Source organism: Cyprinus carpio, chromosome B16 (assembly GCF_018340385.1).
Source record: "Cyprinus carpio isolate SPL01 chromosome B16, ASM1834038v1, whole genome shotgun sequence".
In the NCBI taxonomy this organism is placed as follows: domain Eukaryota; kingdom Metazoa; phylum Chordata; class Actinopteri; order Cypriniformes; family Cyprinidae; genus Cyprinus; species Cyprinus carpio.
The window spans coordinates 25,609,407-25,622,796 of NC_056612.1; the positions used below are offsets into that span (position 1 = coordinate 25,609,407).

The following is a 13,390-nucleotide window of genomic DNA, read 5'->3' on the forward strand; positions in this document are numbered from 1 at the left end:
AGTGAAACATCATTTTGTACTTTATTTCTGGAATTGAACTTGCTAGAAAAAGAGGATATTTTAGGAAGACAAAATATTAAATTAAAGTTATATTTAAAAGATAATTCAAAACAAATTCCATGGCTAATGTTGACATTAAATAATTTCAAAGGAAAAAAAAAACATACAAATTAAATGCATGAGACAAAAATAGACTTTTAGATATAACAATCAAAATATAAAATCATACCAATCTTTTTTGTTTTATATATATGTTATTATTTTTTTTTTCTCTCTCTCTTTTTTCTTTTCTTTTTTGAGCATCCATAACCAACCCAACACAGCAACACAACACCTCACCAATCACGTGAGCCTTTGGTCTATCTGGCAGACCACTATTAGGCAGAGACATTGTAATCAATTATTATTTCTGCAATTCAGAGCCTCTCATGCCACAGAATTTACACAGATCGCCTTTACTATCTATTCTCAGATAAGATTATATACATTCATGCCTTTGAACTGAGCTCTGAGAGTACAGTAGGCAAACCGCTGAGATAATTACCACAGGCTGATCCCAGGAGATGAGCCATTCATCCCTCTATACATCTAATGACTTTTGCTGCCCTTGAAGATGATGGAAGTTTGTCAGAGCGTCTATATTGCGATGCTGAGCACACTTCAGCATACAGCAATCTTTCCCTGGGAGCGTCACGGGTCTCAGTGAATTCAGAATTATTGAGCTGTTTTTGCATACAAGCAATCTGCAAACACCACCAAAAACCTTCAAAGGATCCACAGGGACAGGGCCATCAGGAACATAAAGACACACAGATTTCACGGGTCACCAGAAAGTGTAATGTATTTCAGAGACATTAGGACGCAACTGGCCACGAGAAGCAAATTTCAAAGGTTGCAACAAGACAAAGAGTGCTGCCATTTCTGCTGTGCTTTCGTTTTGCTCACGAGCGGTCTTTAGTCATTCCAGAAAATGTTTCCCAATCAATGTTTTGGCCTGTCCCAGCATTTAGATGGCTAGAGGCTCTGCAGGGTGGACCGTTAATGCACATTGTGATGACCGAACATTAGCATGTTGATCGTGACATATGGTATTTCCAGAGTCATTGGCATTCAATTGAAGGGCAGACAGAAAGGTTGAGGTTTTGCATCTAACTCTATACTCAGTAGCTGACTCGTACTGGATGGCGATAGACACATTAATCAAAGCGCACGCACTGACTGTCAAACATGGTTTCAGTTGTTCCGACATGACGGAAAACTGACAGGAACCAAAATGAGATTTCTTTTCCCCGGTGTGTGTCCATCTCTCTCTCTCATAAATGTTGAATCACTAGCACATTAAAACCACTGGACACGAACCAATCCCTTGTTATTGCTGCTTGCTAAGACTCATAACCCTTAACCCCTCACTGTTTGCACTACAGACCGAAATTATACCTGAAATCACAGGGCTTGTAGACAAGAGGTGTGTTTTTGCTTTCTAAAGGATCAGACATACAATTTTGCCTGGTGGACCCAAAACACCCTAGAAATTACCCAGAACATCCTACAAACTGCACTAAATAAATCATAAAGACAAAGGTGGGTTCTTTTGACTCACTGACCCAATGTTGGGACTCATAAAACTCCAATAATATCAAAGAGACTTGAGAGCAATCACCCAACTTCTACCCCAAATACCCTAGCAACCACCTTGCAACTACCTAGAACACCCTACAAACCATGCCAAAAAAAAAAAAGATTTTTTACTTATTGACTTATGTTGCAACCCATAGATCCCAAATATTTTTTTTTGAGATTTTAACAGATTGGACATATAATTTCACCTGGTGGACTTAAAATACCCCAAAACACCACAGAAACTTCGTAGAACATACTACAAACTGCAAAAAAAAAAAAAAAAAAAAAAAAAAAAAAAAAAAAAACATAAAGACAAGGGTGGGTTCTTTTGACTAAATGACCCATGTTTTGACTTAGAAACCCTCAAGAATGTCAAAGGGACATGAGAGCAATCAACTAGAATTGCTACCAACTATTTAGAACACCCTACCCTACAATTATTCACTTAATAACCCCCAAGATTATCAAAGAGACTTGGGTACAATCAAGCAACCATCTAAAATACCATACCAACCTCCTAGAAGACAAAAAAAAATAAAAAAAAATGATATATGTTAGGACTAGGGCTGGGCGATAAATCGATTTTATCGATTAACTCGAATGTGTAGTTTACATCGATTTGTTTGAATGAAAATCGGTTTTCTTTTTAAAAACATACGGCGCTCCACTCAGGGCTCCCATAGTTCAGAATGGGCTTAAGCATTTGATACAAGCTGTGTGTTTAGGTTTTTTTTGGGGGTGGGTGGGGGGGAGGGGGTTACATTTGTAACACTTGTCCACGGTTCCTCTGACGCTGCTTCTGAATCTCTCTCCGGCCGGTGAGGTTTACTGTTAGTGATCCTTTTAAAAAATGTTGTTATGTCCATAATGTTCATTTCAGCCGGTTAGCCAGTGAGCTCGCTACGACGCCGGTGAAATTAAAAAGCCTGCCAGCCCCTGATGACAACGACGAAGAAGAAGATTTATATTCTTCTTCGTTAGTTTTTATTGGCAGTTGGCATACAAGCTGAGTGATGCGCGATGCATTACCGTTCGCCACCACGCACGGTAATATAGCTTTTGTTTCATTTTTTGCCGCCCCAGTCTGAGAGATTGAGAGGAAATGAAACAAAGTTGAAGTTATTTTAAAAAAGATTCGGGGCTTTTGACAAAATTTCAAACGCTTAAACCCAATTAGCCACCCCCCGCTCCGCCCATGGTGTGAAGCTCCGCTACGTTTCCCGCTGTATGGACGTGCGCTCCACTCAGTCGCTCAGCCGCACCAAGCAAGCGCCCCGTTAATATTCCGCTCACCCTCGCCATAAACCAATTCCCGCTCAGATCCCGCTCCGACGTAAAATGTCTCTAGCAGGCCTAATGTTTACTGTTTGTACCGAAATTCTTGGATAATTGTCTAAAATTATGCATGCAGATAAATGGCAATTTTTCAAAACGAAATTCTTACATTCTTCTTAATTTTATTAATTGTATTAGGCTAATTAAAATGTATTTAATATATTAATCTAACCGTAGTAAACATAGCCTACCTAAAATTCAAAAACTGAAGAAGTGTATTTGATTTTCATGAAAATAGCTGCCGTTGTTATTCTTGTTATCTAACGGTGTAGACACAGTTAGACACTGTCTGCTCTATTTACAACAAGATGGAAATATAGACTAGAAAATATATTTACACTTGCTCTGTCCTACGTCCATGACACTGACTCACTGCGGAGTTGGCAGTTTTAATCTTAACAGCTCTTAACACCGAGTGTGCACATGGATGGTTAGATGCATGATGGGCTATAATCTTTCCAACATTAAGGTAATACTGCTTTTTTTTTTTTTTTTTTTTAATCATCTTGTCTCAGTTACAAATTTGACTGGTAAATGATAAAGAATGATAGCCCCTTTTGTATTGCATTGCATTGCATATCAGGGATGACAGATTGATAAAAAGACATGCTATTTGTGACTAGATTTAGCTTTTGATACTTTGCGGTAAAAGTGGCTCTCTGATTGACTCTGCCCTATCAGTGCGGCTCCCATGAAAAAAAATAAATAAATAGTAAAGACCTTTGACAGTCTTACAGACTGTATCCAGTATGATAAGAATGTTATGTTACATTTTATTTTATGTAACGTTTTCACGGTTTACAATGGCAGGACCTGCCATCTTGTCATTTTGACTTGTTGTTTCTGATTGCAATTTAACCTGAAGGGGGAATCCAGATCAAATCCCAGAAGGTAAAATCAAAACAAAATAAAGTTAAAACTTGTTTTGAACAATTTCTTTGTCATCTGAATATTGATTTTAAGTAGGGGGGAAAAAAATCGATTTAAATCGTAAATCGGATTTTTTGTTAAAAAATCGGGGATTTTTTTTTTAGGCCATATCGCCCAGCCCTAGTTAGGACTCATGAATAACAAAGAATTCAATCACCCAGCAACCATCCAGAATACTCTAGCAACCACTTAACAAATACTTAAAACACCCTATAAACTGTTCCAAAACATAGAAGAGACTATGGTGGGAACATTTCCCTCATTGATCCATGTTGGGACTTACAGACCCCAAAGAATTATAGCAACTACCTAAAACACCCTACAAACCATGCCAAAACATCACAGAGACCTTGTGGGCTCTTTGGACTCATTAACCAAACTACTTAGGACCAATAGACCCCAAGAATATAACAGTGGTCAACAGACTTTAATAAGAGTCTTGGCAATAATCCTCTAGCAACTACCTAAAACATATTACAAACCATGCCAAAAAAAAAAAAATATCATAGAGACCAGGTGGGCTCTTTTCACTCACTGACCCATGTTGGGACCCATAGACCTACAGTAGAAGAATTTCATAGAGCCTTGGGGAAAATCACCTGAACACCATCCAAAATTCCCTAGAAACCATAGAACTCCCCACCAACCATGGCAAAATAATCCTAGAGACCTGGTGGCCTCTTCAGACACATTAACCAAACCAGATGGGACCAATAAACCCCCAAGAATATTGTGGAGGTCAACAGATCTTAAAAGTATGAGACTTGGCAATAATCATCTATCAACTATCCAAAATACCCTAGCAACTACCTAGAACACATTACAAACCTTGCCAAAAAATCATAGAGACCAGGTGGACTCTTTGGATTTGGCAATAACCAAACTAATGTTGGGACCAGTAGACCCCCATAAATATTATGGTGGTCAACAGACTTCACAAGTAAGAGACTTGGCGATAATCATCTAACAACCATCCAAAATACCCTAGCAATATATCTCTTAAAAATGCTCAAAGGAGCCTCAAATTCTTCAATTACATAAATCAATCTATGGAAATTAATGATGATGAGACAAAGTCATTGTGAATTCAGTGGGAATCCCAGGCCCTCTGAAGTGCAATAACCTGCAGGATTAATATTCTGAAACCCATAAAATTCAGAAGCACATTAAACACAAAAGCATGAGCCAAAGCCCAGGCTGGTCAATGGGACTGAATAATTCAGACTGTAAAGATGGAGCAGATGGGGCGGCATGCTGTGGTCAGGTCAGGAGGATAACAGGTGGAGAGAGTGATGGAAGATGGCGAGTGGTTGAGAAATGACAGTCGCTGAGGGTGTAGATGACCCAGACGCTCGCAAACTCAACCAATCATGGCCAGAGGCTGAAATAAACTTGATGGCGTAGCACAACATCTGCCCAGATATTAAACATCCCCTTTTTGGTGAACTGAGTAATTTGGGCTGAAATAAGATCTCTAAAACTAGGCTGACCGGAAACAGACAACATTAGCATTTTTAAAGAGTACATATAATGGAAAATCTGATGATTTTTCTTGGTGTTTTAAAATACAGTCTGATGCACAACATAATTCAAAACTAAATCAAGCTAATCGGACTTCAGGCAACACAAAATGATTGTTTTCATCCGCCTAGCAATGCCCTCGCAAATAACAGCCTTAACAAAGAAGTAGCAATCACTAGGAACACCCTAGCAACCACCAAAATACCCAAGCAATGCCCCAACGAATTAACAGACTAAACAATGAATTGGCATTCATACAGCTCACACTAGCAACCACCTAACAATGCTCCAGAAAATTAACAGTCTAAACAAAGAACAGTAATCATTCGGAACTCCCTGGCAACTAACAAAAGTTCCCTAGTGACACCCTATCACCCACACCTTGAACAAGGAACTAACAATCAATCACCAATATTTGCATAGCAATGACCTAGCAATATCCTAGGAAAATTAACTACCTGAATAATGATTTTACAATCATACAGAACACGCTAGCAACCACTTAACAACATCCTAGCAAATTATCCACCTGAACAAAAAACTCACAATCATTTGAAACACCATGGCAACCACCAAAAACTTCCTAGGAACACTCTAGCAACTCAAAACCCTGAACCATGAATTAGCAATCACCCAAAACGATTAACAATTCCCTAGCAACTGCCTAGCAACACCCAGGTGATCACCAACAATTGTTTAGCAACCACCTATCAATGTTCAAGTGAGTTAACAGCCTGAACAAAGAAATAGCAATCATTCAGAACACCCTAGCAACCACCTAAAATGCCCTAGCAACAGCTTAGTAACACCCTAGCAACTTAACACCCTAAACAATGAATAAGCAATCATCCAGAACACCCCAGCAACCAATAAAAAAGCAACCCAGCAGATCCATAGCAACTCTTGCTCCTCAAACAGTCCTGAGTATTGATACTACAAAATGCTAATATTTCTCCTACTTCAAAACAGTTACTTAAATTACCTCAAACAACCTTTCAGATTTGTAAAGTCCGCTTTTATTTTAATTTTTTTCTAGTTTTAACTAAAATGCTACTAAAAATAAACTAACTAAAATTATTAAAGAATGGGGCAATGGAAAAATGCTTGACCTGACAGAGAAAATAACCCAAAATTAAGTACTGTTACTCATTTCATAAAGAAAGAGCATGTGAGCCAATCCTAACAGAGATATTTTACATAGAGATCCTACAAAAGCTAAACCGGTCTTCCAAAACTAGTTTGACTTATGCAAGAAACATTGACTAACATTATTCAGTGTATTTTATTGAGAAAAACAGAAAAACTAGAATTTGTCTCCTTAAATAATAGTTATTATTAGAGTATTAAGGAATGAATTCATTGCTTTTCACTTCTCTAGCTTTACGCCCACTGCCTGCTGTCAAACACTTATGTGATGAAAAACTTTTAATTGACCACTACAGTGTGCAATTTGCCTCTCTGAACTAAAAACCCATGATAAATAGCAGAGAAAATTAAAGGCTGTGTTATGTTCCTTACCTTCATAATATATTTTAAATCCATGGGCGCTTACAGCGAAGTCGCTGGTAAGACGCAGGGAAAATATGGATCCGGTACTTGTGACGGGCGCTGGCACCTGAAATCCTGTTAACCTGTACGAGAAGAGAGAAATATTAGTCATCCAGACAGAAAGTAGTGAGAGGTTTCATATAAATAAACATTAGAACTGTTCATTCCCAGTATGTGTCCTTTGCAAAAATAAATAAATAAATAAATAAATAATAATATTAATAATAAAATGAATAATAAGAAATACTTTGATGCAAGCAATTAATTTTTTTCATTACATTTTCCCTTTTTTCTCTCATTATTATTATTGTATTCCTTTTTCATTTCTTTTGATCAAATTTACTTTTTCTTTTAATTTGGGGGTGAAATGTGACCTCTTTTACAAGATTCACCAACACTTCATGCAAAACATTCCACTAAAGAGCCTGTTAGGGCTGAAATGATAAAGCAATGACTATATTATTTAAAAATGTCTCAGAAAATGGAAGTTAGTTCTAAGACAAGAGCTTGCATAGTTTGTTTGCAAATGCTGTTTGGTTGCATATTATCCAATTCAAGAATTCATGCATTTTTAAGCAAGGCCAAAACAGTCCAAATACTATTTTGGCCCACTGTATTTTATTCTTAGTACATTTGACAACACTATATCCCAGGAGTCGCACCCACTTTACACCTTTCGCCTACTTGATTCTGCTTTACACAACAAGACATAAAGAATGAGTCATTTCTTCCCATTTCATAGGAACTCATCCAAATCATTGTCTTGGTATCACAGCCAGTCCCGCTTTATCAGGATGTGAAGCTCTCTGATATTGGAAACTTGGAAAAGATCAATGAGCCCCAACGATTTGAAAATATCATTTCACAAAAGTACCATCAGCATTCGGAGAGCAGCTAAACTGTGATAGCTGAACCACAGTGAGCTCATGATAAGAACAGATACTTGTGCACTTGATGCAATAACAAACAAACAAATTAACAAACATTAAAGTCAACATGAAGAAATTCATAAAACAATTTAAATCCATAAAATGACATACTTTTTAAGTGACGCAGCATGACTTGATTATATCTATTTGATTAGATTGTGAAAAGACTTCTGGTTTGATATACATATCTGATGATTTTTTATTGTGATCGATCTTGAAGACGCCCACGATCTACTTTTCAAATGAGTCGTACAGATTGTGACAATATGTGTTCTGTTTATGTCCGTATGTAAATATATCCACTTATCTTTCAGCTGGCAGTACTTTATAAAGTTTTAAAGTGGTAAAGAATCATGGATGAATGAGAAATTAAAGTGGTATTAAAATTAAAGAGTTATTAAAAGCAGAAAAAGCCATGAAAGAGAAGCAAATCTGTTAATGACAAGCGGTTTCTGTGTGCACGCTCCTAAACGGAGTGGAACACGAACACACGAAGTACGTTTTGGGGACAAGTGCACACCTAAATGGCTGATAATATGTGAACATTAAAATGTGGGATAAATAGGATGTGTGTCAGTCTACTAGTTTTTTGCAAAACAGTCTTAAAAACCAATGAGAAAAAGAATTGTGATACAGTTGTGGATCGTGACAATATTTTTGTCCCATCGCCCATGACTAGTTTGACATCATGCACTCTGATGAATTCAAGACAAGTGTAATAAGTGCAATAAATAATTTTGTCCATTTTGATTTAATGTTGATTAAATATTAATATTGAGCATGTCTTAACCAGGTGCATATTGAAGGCCATTCCATATGACTCACGTTAGGGCTATTTCACACAGAATTTTTTTTTTTTTTTTTTTTTAAAGTTAACGTTCAACCCTTTTTCAACTTGTTTTACTTCTGCTGCCAAGTGAATCAATGTGAAAAAGTCAAGTGAGACTCAATTTTATGTGAAAAGTGGGCATTATATTTCAAAATCCTGATGAATAAATTGCATAAAATATTATCTAATGACCACAGCATGTAAAAACAATATTTTTTTTTTATTTGTGCCACTTACACACACACACGTATATTTCTATGCGCATGTACAGTATATGTGTATTTATATGTATATGTATATGTATATACAGACGCAAAGCTGCACCACACACAAATAGTGACACCAAAATGAACCTCAATCTGTTTGCTTGGGCATTGTTATAACATTTCCTCAACCAATGACTTTGAAGACTGATGAGTATTGAAGATGACTGATCGATTGTTTGAAGACAACAATGTTTGAAGAGTGTTTGAAACCTATTGGAAAATAGGTTTGTCATTATTTTTTACAATATCCCTGCTCTTCTAGCCCACAATTCATTCAATGCATGTTATGCAATAATTCATCAAAATGCAATAATTTTCTCCACCTCTGAAATTACTTTTCTGCTGATAGGCTGCAGGGGTGGGAAAAACAATATTAACCAATAATATCAGACTCCCACTTTTAACAATCCAATCAAATCACAGTGGATAAAATCAGTTATTTCCAGCCAAAAAATTTGTTTCGCTCTGAAATATGTCATCGCTTAGAGAGCCCAAATGCGTTGCAAATGTCGTTTCGTGTTCCCTTTAAGATTACTTATTATTTAAGACTCTGAGAAATTGAATTACTGGAAAGTCTGTGCAACTCTAGAGCTGGAGTTAATGATTTGATGAGCACATCTCTCACCTGGCCTCAAGGCAATTAGCAGAAAATTGTATAGTTAGTACACTGACTGAACCGAGCCAGATAACGAACGAAACATTGACTCGTTCTCGAGTCAAGAACCGTTTCTGTCGGACGCGTGCGATTCGAGAACCGAGGAGCTGATGATACTGCGCATGCGTGATTCAGACTCACACACAGCGCGTCTGAACTGAACTGGTTCTTTTGGTGATTGATTCTGAACTGATTCTGTGCTAATGTTATGGGCGCGGGTAAACCGATGGCTTGAATCAAGGGCAATCATCGCCAATGAAGTCATTACGTCGAGTGCAAAATAACTGGTGAACCGTTTTCGGCAACCGGGTTATTGAATCAAACTGTCCGAAAGAACCGGTTCGCGGAGAAGAACAGAACTTCCCATCACTACCGGTGATCCGAAAACCGATGCAACCGGTTCTTGACTCGAGAACGAGTCAATGTTTCGTTCGTTATCTGGCTCAGTTCAGTCAGTGTACTGTTTGAGTAAATGAATTACTCCGGGGATATTGGTTTATTTGAACTCAGAGGGAGTGTCAGCCATGTTAAAAAAGTTAACAGCTTAAGTCATTTGTGGATTAATGCTTATTGTTGACGCGAACCGTTTCAAACGATTCAGTTCGATTTGGTGAACTGGTTCAAGAAGATCCGGTTACATCGAGTGATTCGTTCGCGAACCGGATGTGCTGTGAACGGCGCGCTCATAACAGACCCGGGAGAGAAGTCAATGCTGAATAAAGTCTTAGTTTTTGATATTTTTGGACCAAAATGTATTTTCGATGCTTCAAAAAATTCTAAAGGACCCTCTGATGTCACATGGACTACTTTGAAGATGTTTTTATTACCTTTCTGGATGTGGACAGTATACCGTACATACATTCTCAATGGAGGGACAGAAAGCTCTCGGACTAAATCTAAAATATCTTATACCGTGTTCCGAAGATGAACGGAGGTCTCACGGGTTTGGAACGACATGAGGGTGAGTCATTAATGACATAATTTTCATTTTTGGGTGAACTATCCCTTTAATTACCACGAGTGAAGAACAATCAAACGCTGGAGAAAAAAAAAATGTGAATTATCCCAAAGAGAGTGCCAATAAGAGATTTTCGGTTTTATTGGTTTTTGCTGGCTGACTGTGAGTCAGCATTCACACAAACAGACACACATACACACACACAAAAATGTTTACTTTGCTACCTAAGATGACAGAGTACTTTTCTACTATATACACAAACAAAGCTTGTGTGTGTGTGTTTGTTTATATGTGTGTGCATGTGTGTGTGTGCGTGCGTGTGTGTGCGTGTGTGTGTGCATGTGCGTGTGTGTGTGTGTGTAACTTTTTTTTCAATTGAAAAAGCTTTAGGCATGAAAAATTATTGAGCACTGAGTATCGGTCAAATTTTATTCAATTTGCACTGGATTCTGATGGATGGAATAAAATGAAGCTGTTCTACATCTGTTTTGACAAGGGAGTATCGGAACATATTGAGGAAGTGCTTTCTTAAGAAGCAATTGAATGCAAGTGCTAAATGCAACAGGTAATGCCAGATGAATCTAGCATACTTCAGGTCTTCCAAGATGTAGATGAGTCTTCAGCATATTTGGAAAAATGTAGTATTCCATCACTTGCTCACCAATGAATCTTCTGCAGTGAATGGGTGCCATCAAATGAGAGTTCAAACAGCTGCTAAAACATCCCAATAATCCACAAATAATCCACACATCTCCTGTCCACAAATAATGTCTTGTAAGAAACAACCAACATATTTTTTTAGAACTGTACTGGGACTGTTTTTTGCTTGTAAACAGCGCTTTATCTGTGCATATTTCTCTCCTTATTCACACAAGACAGAAGAAACGAATATGGATTATGGACTTGTATTTTAGACAGAAACAATGGACTGAAGTTAAAAATGTCTCATTGATGGATTTGTCTATTAAAAACATGCAGCTTTTCGATTCACAAGATGTTAACTGATGGACTGGAGTGGTGTGGATTACTTGTGGATTATTGTGATGTTTTTATCAGCTGTTTGAACTCTCATTCTGACGGCACCCATTCACTGCAGAGGATCCACTGGTGAGCAAGTGATATAATGCTAAATTTCTCCAAATCTGTTCTGATAAACAAACAAACTCATCTACATCTTGGACACCCTGAGGGTGAAGCCATGAAGGCGAGTCATTTTGGGTAATGACAGCATCCCCGTTTTTATCTGAACTGCTCCTTTAAAGAAAACATTATGACCTCAGTGAAGATTTACATCAATTTACAGCAAATGGCTCCACTAGCTCGACTGGCAGAGCTGAAATGTCATTTATCACTCGGATGGTACTGACCAGAGAGCCTGAGCTTTTTCTCTCTAGACTTGCAAGTCGAATTATGGTTGCAATATGACACTGTACATTAAAGAAAGTTGATGCTCAGCATGCAAAACATTGCGCGTCTGACACTTCAAAGTTAAATGACTGGGCAGACACTATTTAGGAGAAGCAAGACAGGCCAATTACTCAAACGCACAGCGCTCACATCTGACCGGACTGAGGTATCCAATTAGCACAGTGCACTCTGAAGGTTGAGTAAATAAGTGTGCTCCAGTTGGCCTTGCATACAGAGCACCGTCTCACCAATCAGACTTTGTGAGTGTCTCTTTGTTGCTAATCTGTATTTGACTGCTGCCCCGTATCTCTGAAGCCGGCTGCTGAAAAGAGAGAAATCTACAGATATGCTTTAGCAATTTCCCAAAATGCTTCATGAGAGACAAATGCATTGCTCACACTCACCCTGAATTCATTCATCAGGTCAAGAAAAGTGTGTCTCAGCCATTTCTCATGCAAACATATTTGCATTTCTGCAGGTATTGCGAGAATGCGCTCTGAAAAGCAACGTTGTTATCGTAGCTGCTTGCTAAGAAAAGGACATAACGCAATTTTTCATTCTGACTCTTATCTTGACAATGTTTTGAAGTGGCGCCCCTGTTTTGTTCATTTGTGTCTCACTTCGGCTGATTTTAAAGGGTCATGAAACTCTACAACACATTCTTGGAGAGGTTAAAGGAACAGTTTACCCAAATAAAAATGAAACTTTTGGTATTTATCCACCTTCTTGTCCAAAAAGATGATTTTCTTTCATGCGTTGTGCACAAAAGGTGTAATTTTGCATTGTGCTGGTCAGTCTTTTCCATGCAATTGAAGTATAAGTGGCTAAAGCTTTAATGCTTTTGAAGCTTTTATGCTTCAAAAAAGAAGCAAAATCACAATAAAAGTATCAAAAAAAAGTTCATACAAATTGTGTGGTATATGTGTGAGGATCTAATTTAAGTCATTCTTCACTGATAATCTTAACCACTGCAATCCAATCCCTGAAACACCAAGTGGATCGGTCCAGTTTGTGAGCATATCATTCAGACTAGAACTGCATTTTCCAAATGTACTGAAAGCCTAAAATGATTGTAGATACCATTGGTGTCAATGGTTTTTAATGTCTACTTAGGCTTATGATGCTTTATGGGAAATACAGCCAAACTTTGCAAACTGCATTAAATAAAGTGGTCTCTTGTTGGTTCAAGTTTAATAATTTTTGTGCTTCAGTTTAAACTTTTCAGTTATTTGTCTAGTCTTCTAATTTTTAACTCAAAACTAATATTTATATTTTATTTTATTTCTGGTTTATTTTAATTCCTGAGAACTATTTTTGTAAGGTTTTGCTTCATTAAAATTAATCTTTCAAAAGTTGAATCTTTGAATTGGTTAAAGACTTTATGTATAATGC

The 13,390-nt window shown here is 37.5% G+C and overlaps 1 protein-coding gene across 1 annotated transcript in view; it reads right to left on the bottom strand.

Annotated features, from left to right (window-relative positions):
- Positions 1-13,390, bottom strand: part of LOC109105484 (CUB and sushi domain-containing protein 3-like) — a 242,628-nt gene that overhangs the window by 202,236 nt on the left and 27,002 nt on the right. The window contains 1 exon segment of the mRNA XM_042741717.1: positions 6,925-7,037. Coding sequence (XP_042597651.1) covers positions 6,925-7,037 — 113 coding nt within the window.